The sequence below is a fragment of the Mesoplodon densirostris genome, chromosome 10 (assembly GCF_025265405.1).
Source record: "Mesoplodon densirostris isolate mMesDen1 chromosome 10, mMesDen1 primary haplotype, whole genome shotgun sequence".
NCBI lineage: Eukaryota > Metazoa > Chordata > Mammalia > Artiodactyla > Ziphiidae > Mesoplodon > Mesoplodon densirostris.
The window spans coordinates 964,500-983,295 of NC_082670.1; the positions used below are offsets into that span (position 1 = coordinate 964,500).

At 50.4% G+C, this 18,796-nt stretch overlaps 1 protein-coding gene across 2 annotated transcripts in view; it reads left to right on the top strand.

Annotated features, from left to right (window-relative positions):
* Positions 1–18,796, top strand: part of DUSP22 (dual specificity phosphatase 22) — a 52,004-nt gene that overhangs the window by 23,957 nt on the left and 9,251 nt on the right. For both annotated transcript variants that reach the window (XM_060111062.1, XM_060111061.1), the window contains exon 4: positions 11,592–11,641. In XM_060111062.1, coding sequence (XP_059967045.1) covers positions 11,592–11,641 — 50 coding nt within the window. The remainder of the gene's footprint in view (positions 1–11,591; positions 11,642–18,796) is intronic.

Genomic DNA, 18,796 nt, shown 5'->3' on the forward strand with positions numbered 1-18,796 from the left:
TCTCTCCCCTCTGCTCCGGCTGGAATGGCAGTGTGCACTGACACACTGCAGCAGGATTGCCCGTAAGTGCTGGATGGTAGTTGGTCTGTTTATACAACGTCCTTATGCCCATGGCCTGGGGGTTGGGGAAGACTTTGTGAAGAGGAGCGTTGAGGCAGCCTTGCAGGACTGGTGTGTCCGCTTCAGTGGGGAGGTGTGTCTCAAGTAGGACCAGCCCTTCCGGGCTGGTCAGGAAGGGGGAAATAAGGACACGTGTGGATGTCGTCTGGTTACAGAGTGAGAGGGTGGTCAGCGTGGTGGGGTGAGGGTGGTGCCATCTTCAGTTCTCCTTTTGGCTAAATTGGGAGTTATTCCTTCAGATTCAGCAAGTGTTAATTGAGCACCTACCTTGTAGCAGGGATTGGGGATAAAATGCAAAGAGAAGTACCTGTGGCCCAGCACTAAGAAGAGACAGGCACGAGCTGCGAGTGCACGACAGAGCTGAGGGGCCTGGGGCACCATCCCCGCTGGGTCAGCCAGGCCTCGCCACAGAGCTGGCAGTGTGGAGTGACCCTCCAGGATAGGAGGGTCTGCTGGGTAGCGGTGGTGAGGAGGGGCAGTTGGAACGGGGGAAGGATTCTGGGTGAGGGCGTGTGTGCAGGGCACCAGGTGTGCAGAGCACAGGGCTCAGCAGGGCAGGAACGCCAGAGCCAGGCTGGAGGAGGAGGCGCGGGGAAGATGAGGAAAGGTCTTATTCGTCAAGCCGAGGAGTCTGAGCTTCGTCTTGTGTGAAGCAGAGACTCAGCAAAGGTTTATGAACAAAGTCAGGTGACTCATTCACATTTCTTTTCCAAGATGTTGCCTAGGGGGTGGGATGGAGTGAGGGAGACAGATACCAAAGAAACTGCTGGGAAGCTTTTATGGAAATCCTGGGCAGACATCGTGAGGGCGGAACTGGGACACCGGGACGTAGAGGGGTCACCTCCACAGCGTGGCACCGCAAGGTCAGAAACCAGAGGACGGGAGATGGGTCTCCAGCAAGCGTGAACCAGAAGAAAGGTGGCATAGTAATCGTCTTATAAGACAAAGTAGAATCCTTGTGGGCACCTTATAAAACCCTAAGCAGCTTTGCCATTTTCAGGTGCTCCTATAATTCCTTACCGGGTGGGCACTGCCAGTGGGCCCTGTGCCTGCCACACCTGCAAGGGAGGTGGCCCAACCTGACTCCAGAAGCTGGGTGTGAAGCAACAGTACCAGCTGGTGCCGTCGCCTCGCTGCAGCCGAGGTCCTGCCTTCCCCTCTCTGTGCTCTGACTCCTGGGATGTCGCGGGACATTTGCGTGTGTGCCGGGGCAGGACTGGCGGAGGCCCCGGGCCTGGAGTGAGAAATTGTTTCTCTCCTCTCAGTTGTCACCACGAGGAGCACAGTTGTGGTTCCAGCGTCCGTGACTGAGCTGGGCGTCTGCAGGCGGCCCTGCTCTCTTCTAAGGGAAAATCACTGAATCCGCGTTGAGGGTGGAGGCTGGCTGACGGAGAGGACACGGGTGCATCTGGATTCTGAGTGGGATCCTCCTCTTCTTGAGGGCCAGCTGTGGACAGGCTTGGTTGCTTCCCAGACTTTGTCCCAACTAAAGGAAGATCACCCGTAGAACTACTGCCAGAGCCAGAGCCAGAGAAAGGAGAGGCCACCCTGCATTGTCCCAGTGGCTGCAGAGGGACGCTGCCCTGACTTGTGTGATCACCTGAGGTATCTCAGATGACAGAGTGGAGCCTGGACTTCGGCTTGAGCCTTCCAGTCCTGGAAACTGTTCCTAACCAGAGTAGTTCAGAGGTCATTGCCAACTGTACCGGCCTTCAGAGTCATCAGGGCCTAGCGACGGTGGAGCTGGTCCAACCTGAACTTACCTGTGTAACCAGACCAGCCCCACGGAATCCAAGTGGAAGACACTCCCAGATCCCCAGATCAACCCAAAGGGACTGAATTCAAACGGCCTTGTAGAACACCCTGACTCACGGCAAAGAACTACCTTCCCAAGTGTTTGCTTCTCCCACGCCCCCTCCCGTGTTCCTGTAACCTGACGCTTCCCCACTTTTCCGCTGGAACCCTCTCCTGCCGCCACCCCTGCACTTGCAGTGGCGTCAAGACCAGTGGTTTCAACCAGTTGTCTTGACGTCCTGCCCACCCCCATGAGGGACCTCTGGCCTCCCCACACAGTTCTCCCCTCTGTGCCCACTGCGAGAGGATGCAGCTGTCAAAATAAAAATAGCCCGTCAGCTTGCTTTCAGCGGCAGCCCTCTGGGAGGGAGGGCTTGGTGAAGTGTTGCCCTTCAAGGAAGACCTGGGACACTGAGCACAGCAGAGTCACTCTTCGAGTAGAGCAGGGAAGGTGCCCCTCCCCTGTAGTGTCGGAGGTTGGACCCCCACACTGTGGTATGTCAGCGACCCGTGCGGCAGGGAGATCCAGTGCAATCTGACCGTCTGCATGTACCTGCCTTGGAGGGCGCGCCCTTCCTCACACCCAGGAGAAGCGGGAGTCACGGACTCACGCGCTGGCCTTTACCGCATCTCACCTCTGCGTGTCCTTACCCTGACCCCCCCCCACGCGGGACTGGCTGTCTCGCAGGGCAGTGCCCTGCTCTGGGTCAGTGTTTGCTTCATTCTCGAAACACACCATTTCTGGGGTCTGACCCCACTTGGAGGACGTGATGTTAGGCTCGAGGGACCTTGAATGCCGCTGAGAGAAAGCTCCTCAATTGCGGAGGACTGCGCCCCAGTGGAATCTGCAGCATTGGCCACTCGCCTGCAGGGAGGTCTCGTCCCATTGGGAGGGAGGGAGTCTGGACTCATTTGCTTGGCGACCTGCAAGAGGGACCGCAGACAACATTGCAAATGCTGAGCTCCTTGTGGAGGAGGGGCTGGGCGCCTCCAAACCCCTGGGCGACACCTCTGCAGCCTGGTCTGTGCTGGTGACAACACGCGCCTTGTTTCTTTGTTAGCACCTCCCACCGCTCAGTGCTTCACAGGTGGAATCAAATCTCCTTTTTTTAAAAAGTCCTGTGTTGGGGGGCTTCCCTGGTGGCGCCGATGCAGGGGACGCGGGTTCGTGCCCCGGTCCGGGAGGATCCCACATGCCGCGGAGCGGCTGGGCCGGTGAGCCATGGCCGCTGAGCCTGCGCGTCCGGAGCCTGTGCTCCGCAATGGGAGAGACCACAGCAGTGAGAGGCCCGCGTACTGCCAAAAAAAAAAAAAAAAAAAAAAAGTCCTGTGTTGGAGAGAAATTCCTCTGTGCCTCTCTTCAGAGTGAGGAAGAGAGCCAAGCACAAGTGATGGTTTAGGATCAGGCAATCCCAAGGCTGTCTCCTCACATCCCATGTGTGGAAGAGAAATGCGATGTGTGATTTACCGAATGAGCTCCATAGGAAGCGTCACTGTCCGATGGGGGCTCAGCACACCTTCTGTCAAGGGCCAGATGATGAATACGTTTGTTTCTAGGACCCTGAGGTTTCCGAGCAGCACTCCGCCGCCCCCTCCCACCGTGTCCTGAGAGAAGCTGCAGGCCACACGCAGATGAACAGGCGGGCTGAGTCCGGACACACACGGGCCTGTTTGTCACCTCTGGTCTTGGTGACCAGGTGGCAGGGAACGTAGCTGGGGTGCACCTCAGGGACTGAGCCAGCGGCTTCCAGGGGCCTGGTTTGGGTCTGAAACTTGGGGCCACTGAGTCCCCAGTTTAATGCGCTCCTGGAAATTTCTGAGCATCTGGCCAGCCTCCACCTTAGTAATAGTTTTTCATTGTTAGTGAGACCGGCCACAGCATCCTGCTGAGATTTAGAGCTCATAGGACCCTGCAGATGGAGACTTTGCCCTTGAAGACGGCTTGGCCGGCCTGCCTGCCTGCCCTGGGCGGTGCTTCCTGACAACTCTAGGGACCTCTGGCCCCCCTGGACACGGGACTCTCAGGGCACATTGGAATTTAACATTCTAAAGGTGGATCTCCCTTCCTTCACTTAGTGACCATGTATTGATGATCTCTGGAGACAGAGGTGCTAGGGTGCTGCAAGAAAGATGAATGAAATGGGACCCAGGCACTGAAGGAAACTGGGGTCTAAGGGAGATACCGTCAAATCAATTATCGTCCTCTCTCCTGGGGCCCCGGCACCCTTGGGGTCTAAGGGAGAGACTGACCCTCCAATCAATTACTGTCCTTTGTGCTGGGGCCCCGGCACCCTGTGCGGCCCGTTGGGTGCTGGGGGGCAGTTAGAGAAATCGCTGGAGTCAGCCTGGGACGGGGATGCTTTCTGAGGAAGTGCCCCTCAGGACTCCTGAGGGAGAGAGCCTGGGGAGGCGTGGGCAGGAAAGTGCAGGACACCTGGGGGACTCAGGCAGCAGGTGCCCGGGCTTGGTGGGCTTGGTGAGCTGGAGGAAGGGGGGTCGTAACAGAGCCACAGAGCTTGGGAGGGGGTCGTTTTACTTTGCAGACGGGGTGTTTCACCAGCCGAGACACATGATCAGATAAAAATCCACCTTTGTGTCTTTTACAGGCAAACTTGGTCCACTGCTGGTCACTCCTGAGGAGTGTTTCATTCACGGTTACTTTCAACATGGTCGTGTAGCATTAACGCCCATTAGGTTACACCGTAGAATTGCTCGATTTGGAGAGATTTTGCCGAAACTGCCCTGTTTTCACGAGTCATGTCGCGCGCACCAGCAGGTCCTCAGAGAGAACCCAGATCGCAGAAGAGGGTTGGGTGGTTAGGCTGGCGTGACCTCCCCATCGCCCGCCCTCGCAGCCTGAGGGACTCCAGCGGACTGTGCCCGTGTTAGCAAAAGGAGTTAGAGCAAAAATAAGCCTTTGGGTTCTCCACCTGTTGACCTGACGAGTCAAATGTATGTCGTTTTTTGACTAACCTGAAAGAAGCCAGCAGGTGCTGGAGGGTTCTCATTTGCATTTTTTCTCACAAAATCAAACTGAGGGCTAAATCTTGTCTCTCCACTCTGACCTTCCCACCCCTCCCCTCCCCACCAAACACCACAGAGTTCTTGGAAGTTGTTATTTGTGGTGGTGTTTCCTAAATTTAGCTGATGCAGGAAGAATCAGTGGCAAATGGGGACGTTAAGAAAAATGCATCTTCGGTTTAGAACCTGGATTTAAAACGTGTATTATATGGCACAACTAAAGGGCCACATTTAACTTCTGGGGTGATTTTCTACAGTAGTTTCTTTGAGATTTTTGCTGCGGTATAAACAACCAAAAAGAGAGATGGCGGGAACCTCACCCTCTGGACCTACCCTGTTTGGTGTTTTGGTGTTTTATGCTGATTTCCAGTTCTTAGTCCACAGACGTACATCGGGTTTTCCAGATGTAATCTCTTTATGGATATAATTTTGTACTGTACTTTTCCCCTTTAAAATGTTATTGACTGGGTGAAAATTCTTAAATCGAGGAAAAATACTAATCAAAATGTATGTGCCAGGAACTGGGCTTGGCTTCCACGTACATGAACGATTTGGGCATCTCTGCCCTGAGACTCTGCCAGGAGGGGCCCTGGAAACAGACAGTGAGGCTGTCAAACCTGGTATGTTTGTCCAAAAGCAATTTCAAGTCAGCAGTTGCCATCTGTTGGGTATGTGACCTTTAAGAGTGTGGCCAGACTAATTTTTGCAGAGTTTACCTACCTTTAGGTTTATATAAAAGTGCAGAAGTTGTCAAATTCATAGAGACAGAAAGTAGAAAGCTCCCAGGGGCTGGGAGGTGTGGGAACTATTGTTTAATGGGGACCGAGTTTCCATTTGGGAAGATGAAAAGGTTCTGAAGATGGGTGGCAGGGATGTGAATGTGAATACATTTAATGCCTGTGAGCTGTATACTTAAAATGGTTAATTCTATGTTACGTATATTTTACCACACCAAAAAAGTGGAGAGAGTGATTGTCTCAAGTGAGAGAGACTTTTTAAAAATTAGTATATAAGCTGTGGTCCTGCTTCTGATCAGGTGTGAGACAGTTCAAATTTACTTCTTCTTTTTTCAACACTGTATTTCCAGTCCTATTTATTTATTTATTTATTATTTTTGGCTGCGTTGGGTCTTCATTGCTTTGCACAGGCTTTCTCTAGTTGTGGTGAGCAGGGGCTACTCTTTGTTGCCGTGCACGGGCTTCTCACTACAGTGGCTTCTCTTGTTGCGGAGAACAGGCTCTAGGTGCACGGGCTTCAGTGGTTGCAGCACATGGGCTCAGTAGTTGCAGCACATGAGCTCAGTAGTTGTGGCGCACAGGCTCTAGGGTGCGGGGGCTCAGCAGTTGTGGCGCACGGGCTTAGTTGCTCTGCGGCATATGGGATCTTCCCAGAACAGGGCTCGAACCCATGTCCCCTGCATTGGCAGGCGGATTCTTAACCACCGCGCCACCAGGGAAGTCACCACACTTAATTCTCTTTAATTTTATGTTTCTTTTCTGGACTCAGAGTTTTTTGGGAAGGTGGTGAAACTAGCTCTTCGTGGGGTCTTCAGCGTATTTTCTCAAGCCGTGCGGTACAACCCCCAAACATGCTGGTCAAAGGAAAAATGCAGTCTCTTCAGGGGTCCTCCCATGCACACCCAAGTTGCTGCTGGCACTGAATGGGATAAATGAGAAACCAAGGTTTCTGATTATGTCGTTTCTGCCTGGATTTCCCGACTCTGGCCCCTTAGTGAGCCCCTGCTTCTCCTACTGACGTTTCCTCTTAGGTTGTAAAGAGGCAGAAAGGAGTTATTTTCTGTAACTGGTCTCCATTAGCTGCCTGGGAGAGAGAAGACAGCTCTGAAGGGCTTGGCCTTGCCTTTGAAAAGTAGAACGTCAGCTAGGTTCTTCAGAAGACTCTTACTTACGATGTTTCAGAAAGAAAAGAACAGTGAACTTTAGAAATTGTCCTTGAAACAAGCGAGAGTGTGATCCCTTCACGAGTCCTGAAATCAGAGCCTCGGCCCTGCTTCTCAAGTACTGGCCTACGTATCGTTTTAAGTGTAATCTTTAGTTTCAGACCCAAAGAAAGGCAAAAACCTGACTCTTGGTGGTTACTATGCTTGCTGAAACAGAAAACTGAAAATTATTAGAACTTTTGAGAATACGGACTTAGAAAGCTTTAACCTTTTGTTCAAGAAGAGCCTCTGGAATACTTTCTAAACTTTCTTTTCAGTCAAGTGATGACTACCGCTTCTTTGAAAGCCTAACAAAAACAAAAACTTCATCCAAAAAACGCTCCTTGGCAAATCCCACCTAACTCTTACTTCTTTCCTGTATTTTCCTAATTTTTTCCTACGTTGTGTCACATTAGTGTGACATCATGTCACACTAATCGATGTGTCACTTGGTATTGTGAATATTTAGTGTATATGTTTTTTGCCTTTTTCCTCCCTCTGGTTCCCATTTCATCAGTATTGGTGCCATTCTCAGGACATGTGAGGCCATTCAAAATGTCACGTAGTCCAAAGCATTTGGCTGCTCTTTCTTTGCCCCTCGTAGAAACCATGGCCGTCTTAACTGAGCTTGTTTTTGTGCTTCAGGGGGCACTCCTGGACCAGCTCTCTAAGTTGAGAGTCTGTAACTCGACACTTATTAGCTCCGTAAAAGTTTAATGTCAATTAGCTTTCCAACAATCACTTTTTTGAAGTATCATGGAAATACTGAATTTTTATTTATTTAGTAAGAATTTTGTTTCAAAGAAGATAACTGATTTTAGGGTTTAAAAAAAATATTAGCGGTAATATGAAGGAGGAAATACCACCTAGCAAATGCTCTAGTAAGGGAAAACATTGCTGCTGTTTCTATTACTTGTGAATTTTTCAGATTGCTCTAGAATTTTGTCCTATAATAAGATGTTCTTTATTTTTTTTTGCTAAACTTTCCGTAACTTAGCTAAACATATGTCTCTCTGAACTCCAGCAGAATGGTCCTTTGTTTAGGTCCAAGTAGATGAAAAATTCTATTCCACATCATATGAAAACATTTGCAGAGCCCAGTCCTTTAGTAATTTTAAGTCTGTCCAGCTTTCTCATTAGCGCTGTGGTCCTTCACGCTGCCAGCACTCTTGCTGCTTTCTGAATTAGTAATTAACTGAATCGTACACATGTGCAGGCATCTGAAGCCTTTTTTCAGGCACCTTATGTTCTGCAGTCTGTGGCCTCCAAGAAAGATACTTTTTGTGCTTTGTTAATGACTAAGCCAGGATAAGTAGACGTTCTTGGGTGGTGAGCAACTGAACCTTTTCGACAGTTTTGACTCCTTTCTTCACTGTATTTGCATAGTTTGTTCCCTTCTTATTGTAGATCACGGTGAGCTGCTTCTTAGCTGTATCCCGCTGGAGCGTGTGTGCGCGCGTGCCCCCAGCATGGCATGACTCTTGTTTTTGTGGTCACCAGAATAAGGCCTAGGCACTTCACAATATTTTTCTTCCCTTGTACTATTCTTACGATGTGATCTTCATGTTAACTGACTTTCACCTTGTCCTTATCATCCAACAGACATTTAGTAAGTGCCTGTGGTATGCCAGGCATCATTCCAGGGAAGGTTATTATTGCTGTTATTCTGTCTTTGAGAGAACATGATCTTATATTTTATATTTTCAGCATCCTTCCTTTGCAGTAGGGGATCCCCAAACTTGTGGCCAGGAGCCCCTGTGTTCCTCCTTAAACGCGTCACAGATGGGAAGCTGTCATTGCCACGTGCCCATCCCAGCTAGTGAGGCTGAGGGGACCCACATGGCCGAAAGGTGATTCCTCACCCTCGGCAGGCACGGAGTGGGGACACCCCTTGCCACCTTCTCCGGGCTTGCTCCTGCTGTGTGGTGCTGGCCTCTTTCCCTTCGTACATCAAGCACCACAGAGGGGAACGAGACCCCGTCCAGAGAACCCTGAAGAAGCAGGGCGCTTCCCCCAACACCATGCTGGCGTCAATGGTGGACGCTCTCAATAAGCTAAGAGCCATTTACCCTCCCCTCCTTCTCTTCCTTTTCTCCATTTTTTTCTCTCCTCCTGATGTATGGGCTGGGCAAGTTCTGGATTCTGCAGAATTAAGGGGCTGTCAGTCGGAAAGTATGGCAGCCGCTTTCATCCCACATTAGAGGGACCCACCTCAGCATCGCTGACTGACAAGTTGCTCCACCTGCCAGTCGCAGGAGAAGGGAAAGTGGAGCCCTGAGAGCCCTTCCCGTCCCTCTGGAAGGGTTGGCCTGAAGGAAGTTGGGGGAAGTGTGTGGGAGGGAAGTATTTCACAAGCTTCTGGGCCTGATCCAACCAACTCTCACTTAAGAGTAAAAGGAAAAAAGTAAATGAGTCATTTCAATGGCGGATTACAAGATGAGCAGTGTGTGTCTACACCAGCGAGCCTGTTGGCCTCCACGAGGGGAGGCGCGAAATGACTCTTTTTAACAGTATCGTTTCCTTTTCCATTTTCTTTCCCTTCAAATCAGGGCTGTCAAACCTCTCTGGGTTTGGAGGTGCTTTAGAACTTCAGGCAGCTGCTTCACTGTTTCCAGCAGAGCACAATGCCCGGAGTCCAGGGGGACGGGGACAGAGACAGAAGGAGACAGTGAGGTGACGAAGCGAAGCTTGAGCGAGGGACAGCCTGCTGCTTCACGTTCTTCTCCCAGCAGCTAACCCGTAGCGTGTTAGCACGTTTGGCCACACGTGGAGTGTTCCTCTGCGGACAAGTAGCAGTAAAACCCATCTTCTTGGAGATCCAAAGGAGCCTTTGTTGGAAGATGTCATGACTGACTCAAAACTGAAAAATATATATATACATATATTCATATACGTGTGTGTGTGTGTGTGTGTGTGTGTGTGAAATAAGCAGGAGAAATGATTTTTCTGACCTCTCATAACGGTGGGGGACAGGAAGGGGAATTGTGTCGCTCAGATCTTAGTTGCAGACAACAGATTCCACTCTGAGGCACTTCAGCAGAAAGGGGCTTGTTAATAGCCGGGGGCCATGTCTTTCCTCCGAAGAGCTGGAGAGACAGGCTGCCAGCTGCAGCTCGAGGAACGACACCCAGTGCACAGCCTGCGACTGCCCACTGCGACCCGCTGCCACGTCCGCCCAGCACTTCCCGCCTCTGCCACCACCTGCACCTGTTGAGCAGGTGCTCTTTACCCATCTGACCCTTCCCGTGTCCTGTTTCCAAATCTGCCTCAAGTAGGTGTGTCAGATGATGCAACCAGGTCTCGAGTCTGCACCCTAACAGCAAAGGAGGTTAAGAAACATAGTTTCAATAGCTTCTGGGTTGGAAGGTGGGACCCACAACGGGGAGAAGGACCACATGTTCCTCACAAGACTGCACTAGCAAATACAGCACAGAAATTCCTAATGATATGAGTTGAGTGTAAAGTTTTAATGACCAACTGCAAAAAAATTGCAAATAGTTCTAGAAATAACAATTTTATGCCTTCAACTGCTAAGGGACTTGTGGTTGTCTGCACCATGATTTCACATACTTCTCCTCCTTTGACTCTCTTAGGTTGGTTACTTTTCTAGTTTCTGATAATGTTTCCCCCCATTAATTACCTATGACCTGGTGGCTAGATTCTGTTAGATTAGGCTATCAAGAGAGAAAGGTTTAAAAGTGGTTTATTTAAGTCTTCATGAAGCCATATTCCTTCGCAAAGTTTGCTGAGATTTCTAGACTTTGTATTTTTACTTGACATTGAAGATCTTCTGAATTATACTTTAAATGCCTCCAAAGAAGAGGCAACCAAGCTTTTAATAAAACTCAAATTTGGCATGATTTTTTACAGTATGAATTTACATAAACATTTTTATAGATTTTTATAGTGAACAATGTGAAGTTCATTTTTTTTCAAATTGGGTCATTCTTTTAAAAACATATTAGTTTGGTATGTAAACTTTTACTCTTCTGAAAAGCAAGCAAAATAAATCAAATTGTTTCCAGTGTGTGAAGCTCCTACCATTGCATCAGTGAAACTGTAACTCTCCTCCTCCTAAGACTGTCATATAACATGTCATCATGATAAGGCTTTTACTATCAGTGCTTCCTTTTTGGCCATTCAGGATCTTTTTTTTTTTTTTTTTTTCTTTTTGCGGTATGCGGGCCTCTCACTGTCGTGGCCTCTCCCGTTGCGGAGCACAGGCTCCGGATGCGCAGGCCCAGCGGCCATGGCTCACGGGCCCAGCCGCTCCGCGGCATATGGGATCCTCCCAGATTGGGGCACGAACCCGTATCCCCTGCATCGGCAGGCGGACTCTCAACCACTGCGCCACCAGGGAGGCCCCATTCAGGATCTTAAATGAAATAGATTTAAAGAGTAGAGTATTTGAACAAGCATCAGAGATGATAGTTTTGAAACTTGTAGACACTTCCTGAGAAGGACTCAATTATCTCGCTTCTTTGATAAACCCTGTCTAACCTACCAACTAGAGCATGAATATATTTGTGTGCATGGTCATAGAAAATGACCAGGAACTTAACTAAGAGTTTTCCTCCGGTTCCTTGGCGATAGAAGATGAGTGAAAAACTTCTCCTTTTTACTTTTTATTTTTTGACCTGAGTAAATAGTTCCTTTAAATATTTTTCTCCACAGAGTATCATCTTTTTATCTTATTTTATTTTTTATCATTCCACAGGGGGTTAAATACCTGTGCATTCCAGCAGCGGATTCACCATCTCAAAACCTGTAAGTTTTTTTCTGTATTATTTGGACATGTTAAAGATAAAGGACTCAAAGTCATCAGAGCAGAGGGACCTCGATGCACAGCTGCTGCCCTGCAGTGAGGTGGGGGGCCCAAGAGGTCAGTGCTCCTGGTTTGCCGGTCCTTCCATTGTGCAGCTCTGACGGTGGGGTGTGTATGAGGAGCCTCATTTTGTAAAGGGTGCCTCAAACCAAACCTTGAGCATGTTCACCCTTTCCCTGGAAGCTGTTGCACTTTGTCCAACAGAAACAGAATATGAGCCACAAACACAAGCCACACATATAATTTTAAATATTCTAGGAGCCACATTAAAAAGTAGAAAAGAGACAGGTGACAATAATTTTAGTAATAGGTTTCATTTAACCCAATATACTCAAAATACTATCAGTTCAACATGTGCTCAGCATTTAAAAAATGAGATATTTTATATCCTTTTATTCATACAAAGTCTTCAAAATCTGGTGTGCTTTTTACACGTACATCACATTCCATTCGGACCAGCTCCGTCTCAAGTGCCTAGCAGCCTCACGTGGCCAGTGGCCACCTGAGGGACAGAATCCTTGGAAAGCTGGTCTGAGTTGAGAGACCAGGTTTTTCTGGTTAGGAAAGTCCTGCCCTCTCTTCCCCACAGCTGAATACATGTCTGGTGCCGCTTTAGCTCTGTCTGTCCCTCCAAAGAGAGATTCATAGTCGCTCTGCTTTCCAGATTCCCCACAGTCATATAAGACCTGTGGGACTGGGCTTTGGCGAATGGGAGACAGGGGTTGGAGACCACCGAGGTTACAGCTGAGACACCACACTCCTCGGTGTCTGGAGGTGACGTGGACTAGATGAAAGTTTTCCTGAGCCTGGATTTGAACCAGGCAGGCTGAGAGGCACAGGAGCCGAGGACATGGCTGTTCAGTATGTCCAGCAACCCAGCCTCTGCCTCTCAGGCTCACCTGTGCTGCCTGTTTTAGGTCAGACACAACAACCCTTCCAGAATGACATGTTGCTGCGTTTCATCAGGGAAGAGGCTGTGGTGTTTGAGAATTTGGGAGTCCACGGGCTTGTCAGGATTGAGAACCTTCATGGTTCTCAAGCTTTATCGCCTGCAAGGCCTACATGTCAGAAGTACAGACCATACAATCATACCCCTCTGAAGTCTGTCCAATACTGAATGTCAGCCAACCTTGGTTCTTCACTGCTGGAGAGTAGCGAAATCACAGGTTATGCAATAATTTTGTGAGGTCTACCTGTTTGGAAAAACGGGAGGCTATAGGCAGATGGGCGGGTGGGGGAAAGAGTCCAGGTGAGGGCAGGGGCAGGAGGTGTAGAGTCAGACCAGGAAGGGGCAGGGGAGGCTGGACGCAGGGCCCACACCTCCTACCCAGAGCCCGTGTTTCCACAACAGCTCTCCACATTTCACAGAACAAGTCAATCTTTACGATCGAGGATGGTGAGGGAAGAGTTTATAGGATCACCAGGAAAACAGGAGTAGCCTAGATCTGGAAGGAGAAGAAGTACCAGAGAACTTCCTTGGTTACTAGTCGTGTCGAGAAACAGAAGTGGTTGGAGGGCATGGTGTATACGGAAGGAAGCGAGCCACTGCCTTTCTCTCGAGACCACGGCAACCTTCGGCCCGTGTTTTGGTGGCTGTATTTAGACTGGTTGCTCTGCTCTTACCTCAAACCGAAATTCTAACATACTGTTGAACTTGTCGGTACCTGATTGGCATTCTGACCCTTCCGAAGAATCCGACTGCAGCAGTCCATGGGTGCTTGTGGTCAGGGCAGATGGCCACTGTGCTCCAACCGCCCCAGGACTCTTCAGCTTTGGTGGAGGCAGGCACTGTGCTCCACATCTGGGGCAAGGACCCTGACTCACCAGGTGAAGACAGCAGTCAGCGGTCCTGCCCTGTGCAGACAAGTGAGCGGTCGACCCAGACCGCTCAGAGATCTCAGGTTCAAAAGCAGCTCCCTCTGCCTCGGGCCCGTCATTCTAACGCCCCTGAGCTTCAGTTCTCTCATCTGCAAACGCCTGCCTCCAGGCTTTGTGGAGATGAGACCATGTGTGTGGAAGTGTTCTCTGCGACCTCCGAGCACTTTTGACAATAAGTGTGTTTTTACTCAAAGTGCATTGGTGCGGCCTGAGAGTTACAGGAAGGGTAGTTCTGGTGCTCAGGAGGCCCACTACGGATGCTGGGAAGGTGTGATCCAGGGAAGGATGGGGACAGAGGGTGCAGCAGCCGGTCCCCTGACTTCCGACGTCTCCTGGGTCTGTTCAGATCTGGCAAAACCAGCCCCGAGCCCAGTCAACCTGGGGCCAAAGGACTAGCTCCTAAGATTTGAACTAGTTCTCTCCTGTCCCAAGTATGTACAGATGTCTTGTTACGATGTGTGGTTTGCCTTCTTACCCTTTCCTTGAATCTGGCCAAGAGTGTGGTCCAGCAGGTGGGTGCTGCGGCGTCTGAGCTTGGGGCTGGTGACAGGTCGAGCTGGGCAGTGGCCATTGCTGCCATTGTGAGTGAAGCCCTGCAGCAGCCCGATCTCGGGTTCAGTTGGAAAACGGGGTCCAGACCATAACTCAGGGAAAGACAGTTGTGCTCATAGGCACGAGCGTGATTCTTTCGGGAAACTTTCATCTTTGATCCATTAGTAATAGCAAAGCTTATACACAAGTAAGGATTTAGGTGCATAAATGTCCACAATTCTATAAATGTTCCTTGCTTTAGTGAAGTTTTATAGAGATCGTGAAGTTAAGCTTGGAATTCGAGGGTACTTCGTACGTTAAGAGACAGCCTATGAAATAGTTTGAGTTTCTCTACCTGTTACAGATATTTCATTGGGAAGCACAGCCTGCCTTTTAACAGCGAGCATGCGTTCATTATAGAGTGAGACGGTGAACGCTGGCAGGCAGAACTCTTGACTTCTCTGTATCACCCACCTCGCTTTGGGTAGCTTGTATTTATTACTCACCAAGTAGTAGGAGCATGTGCAGGCTGACCGTGAACCCTCAGTTTCTGTATCATCAACCAATGTAGATGGTCAGGAAACAAATCCTCTTACTGCTCTGGAAACCCAGTTAGAACCAGGCGTCCTTCAGTCTAGCAACTTTTACTTCCTGGTGCCTAAGAGTTCCTATATTTAATGACAAAAATTAATTCTAGAAAACTGTATTGCTTATTTTTTTAAACTTAGTTAAAGATTTTAAAAATTATTTCCAACTTTGGACATAATTTAAGGTTTTATATCCTAACACTTTCCCCACAAATCCCTATACCAGCAGGAATTCTTCTTGCTAATTATGCTTGGTAAGAGGGTTGTGACCTCTGGGGACTAACTGCGTTCGGTCACCGCAGACGCGCCCGAAAGGTCAGTTTTCTGTCTTGGCCGAACGCCTCGCAAACTCCCCTCTGATCCTCCAGGAATTTGAAATGCAGAACCCTGGCTGGAGACGACAGTCACACATCAGGATTCTAGCTTGGTCCCCACTACCGCCCCGCCTCACAAAGTCAGGACACGCGGAAGTCCAGCTTCTCACAGTGGCGACAACCCCACAGACCCAAGGCTGACGCGTTCTGTGTGATTTGCAGAATTGGAGGTGGCGTTGGGTTTATTTCAAATGCACACCCCTTCTGCCAGTGGCAGACGTGCAGTGGTTGAGTGAACTGAGGCTTCTGGAAATTTTTGCTTTTGCTTTCTGTCTGTGCTTCCCTGGGCAAGTCATTTGAACCTCACTTGTCTCCCCTGTGAAATACCTGTCTCACACGATTTCTGTAGCATTAGGTGAGGTAGTGCAAGTGTGTAAAGACACTAAGTGTCTCCAAAGGATCAGATTCCATATCCTGCCTCTTCAAGAAAGGAGTGTTAACGTATCTTGAGAGTGAATGGTTGGAGGTATCGCAGCTTATTTTATTCATTCTTAGCTTAATATTTATCAGATTGGCACTTGTATTTAGACACCATAAGGGAAGGGTTATCTTTTTTGTCTTCTCTGTGGAGCTGCAGCATCGCATCTTCGCAGCAGAAACTTGGTGACAACAGCGGCTTGAGAGTCGAGCAGGGTCTCAGGTTCCTGGGGTTTTTGTGGAGAGAAGAGGCACCAGAAATGCAGAGAGCTTGCATTAAACCCTCCTTGCTTTATTCCACCTCCTGTCTTCTTGTGTGTGTTTTCTTTAGTTTAGCTCATGTCTTCTGTACTTCCAGCTCTCTTTTTCTCTCATTTACATTTTTCTTTATTTTTATTATTAAAAAGCAGTTTTGCAAGATCAGAGCTAAGTGGGCCCTGATGTGCTCTGTCCTGCTTCCAGACAAAGATGCACATGCACACCTGCACATACATGACTCCTGAGGACTTTGCAGTCGCAGAAATGAGAAATATGTGGAAAATGTGTATTGCGTTTTTCATAAGACTTCACTTATTCAACTTAAAAACCTATTTTTTAGTCTTAGACTATGTCGTCCTTGCTTTTTTGGGATGGAACTGTTCTTTGTAAAATGATGTTGTAGATGGTAGAGAGGGGATGTTTTTCTGTTTGTTTTTAAAATGACCTTATTTGGCAAAATGAAAAGTACAGAACACATTTGCCCCGCAATTTTTCTTTAAATGTTGACAGTGCAGGAAATGTAAAAGTTGCGGAAGCCTCGACATAAATGTGCTGCAGGCTGTGTGCAGTCTGCTCCGGGTGAGGAAGTTTCCTTCCCGCTCACCTCGGCTGCAGTGAGAGCTGCCCGGTCAGCGCAGGGCCTGGGGGGCTGGACTGACTCTGCCCAGGGGGAAACAGCTCTCTGATCTGAGCCCACCCTCCAGAGCCTGCGCCCAGAGAGGACACTCCACCCATAGGCTTTTTCTTTTCTGAGGGAAAGAACCCCTAAGGGTGCTGGCCTTTCCTGGTCTTTTTCTCCTTTGCTTTCCTATATGCATACTGCACACACGTGCATACACACGTACACACACATGTTCGTACTCTGATGAGGGGCAGGAGAAGTGGCCTGGATCTTGTTGTGGCTTGTGCTGTCAGCGCAGCCTGGTCTGGCACTGCTGGCTTTGGGGTGAGCCCAGCTGCCCCCCAAGGTGCTGGGCCAGGCCTCCCACAAGCAGAGTCCTTCCCAGCAGGACAGGACCGCCTCAGAGCCCCCAACAGTGGGGACCACAGCCTCCAAGTCTTGCAGTCTTGGAGTAAGAAGAGATTGTCCAAACTCAAAGAATGAGCGTCATGTGGTGTAGCTTTGCTAGATTCGTCCAGCATCCTTCCCCAAAGGTCAGGAAAGCCCAGCTGGTCCTGCTCTTGGCCTCTGGATGGAGAGGGTGGGCTGGGATGCACTGGCCAGTGAGGAGGGCCAGCACAGACTGGGGAGGAGGAAGAAAGGGACAGTGGCACAGCTGCCGGGCTGTGTACCAACCCCACGGAAGGGCACCTCTTGCCCGGCCCCCGTGCTCTTGGCGACTGTCGGCAGCTGCACGCTGGCAGCCACGCGCGCGTGTAGGTGCGCGTCCTTGTGGACGCGCCCAGTTGGCTGTCCTCGGACAGAGCTTGCCCGCGTGTCTTTGTGTGGAAGTAAAGGTACAGCACGAAGATCAGGAATAGGGAACCGGCGTTCAGTGAAACAGCCTGTGGCGGATGTGCTTCCCTCTGGGCTTCTGCTTTGATCCAGGGTTGAGTAACGTGCGGCCCGGAGCCCCGGGTATTTCCCACTGTGGAGGAGGGGGTGTGATGACCAGGCCAGGGCTTATGTCACAAGCTTCCCTGGAAATAACCTACCCCAAGAGCACTGAGCGCACCTGCCTCCTGGCTTTCCCTGGAAGAGGCACTTCTAGGAGTGTCTGTCCGGCTTGGCCTCGTGCCCAGTCTTGCCGGTGAGTCAGGTTTCGAGGTGGGGCTCCAAGCGGGCCCTCCGTGGGCATCATTAAGCTCCTGGGCCGGAGCCCTTGTCCCAACACAGCAACGGGCAGGAGCCATCGGTGGGTTTTTCCTGGACTTGACGCCTGATGCAGACAGAGCTGAAAGAGGAAAGGCTGGGGGGAGACCCTCCTCACAGCTTCCTTGTCTGGGGACCCCTCACACACACGCTCTGGGCTCTGGCCACTTTAGATGTTTCCCTGCTGACCACACCCCACCTCAGTCTCTCATGCTGAGATGCGGCAAAACTGACCCTTGAACCCGGCACCACGCCTTATTTAGGACCTGGGTTTCATCCTGCGTGTGGTTTCGGACATGCAGGCGTGAAAGGCAGACAGAAGAGGTTCCCACCCTGGGGTTTCAGTGAAGGGGCTCACTTGTCATCTCTGCAAGGTGTCGGTGGCCTCCCCAGGGCCGACAGGTCCCCGGGACAAGCCACCCGCCTGGTGTAGCCTCCACAGTATGTTCCGAGGCCGTCCGTGCTCCCCACGCGCTCAGGCCGTTGTCTCTCGTTTCCTGATTAGCTCTTCCTTTGCTGGGAGGGTGTTCTTCCCACCTGTCTCATCTCAGACACAGCTCTCCTGGACCAGAAAGAGCCCCACAGAGGACAGGAGAGAGCGTGGGCTGCAGGCGTGGAGAGGCCTTTTGGGGACCCTTGGATACTGCAGTGTGGCCACAGCCTAGGGTACGGAGGCGTGTGCCCTCGGCCACCAGCCTGCAGTTGAGATGAGCCTGGGTCCTGGGCGAACTGCCTAGCCCTGGACCTACAGTCAAACCTGCCCACCCTCTGGCGTGTCTGCAGGGGAAACCACGAGGCAGAGGGTGGACGGGCAGCCTGCAGCCACTCCTTGGCCACGTGAGTGGCTCAGTGTCTTTAAAACCGTCGCACTTGTTAATATCAGGTAGACAGTGCTTGGCTGTAAATAACAGAATATCTGATTGACAGTGTTTTAAGTTATAAAGACATTGATGTACTTCACTCCCTGCCCAAGAAGCCTGGGGTGGGTGCTCCAGGTCTGGGCAGCAGCTCCTGGAGCCCCCTTCCACCCCGGAGGCCTGCCACCTGTGGTCGCAGAGCGGCTGACGCAACTCTGGGCACGAGCCACTTCCCAGTCCCCTGGCAGGAAGCCTGGGGCAGAGATGCCCTTCCTTTTATCAGGAGGGGCCCCCAGCCCACAGCCTCCCCTTTACTTCTCTGTGGCCGGAACTGGAGGGAAGACGGGCCTCCGAGGGACTGGGAACTGCTGCCCCGACAGCC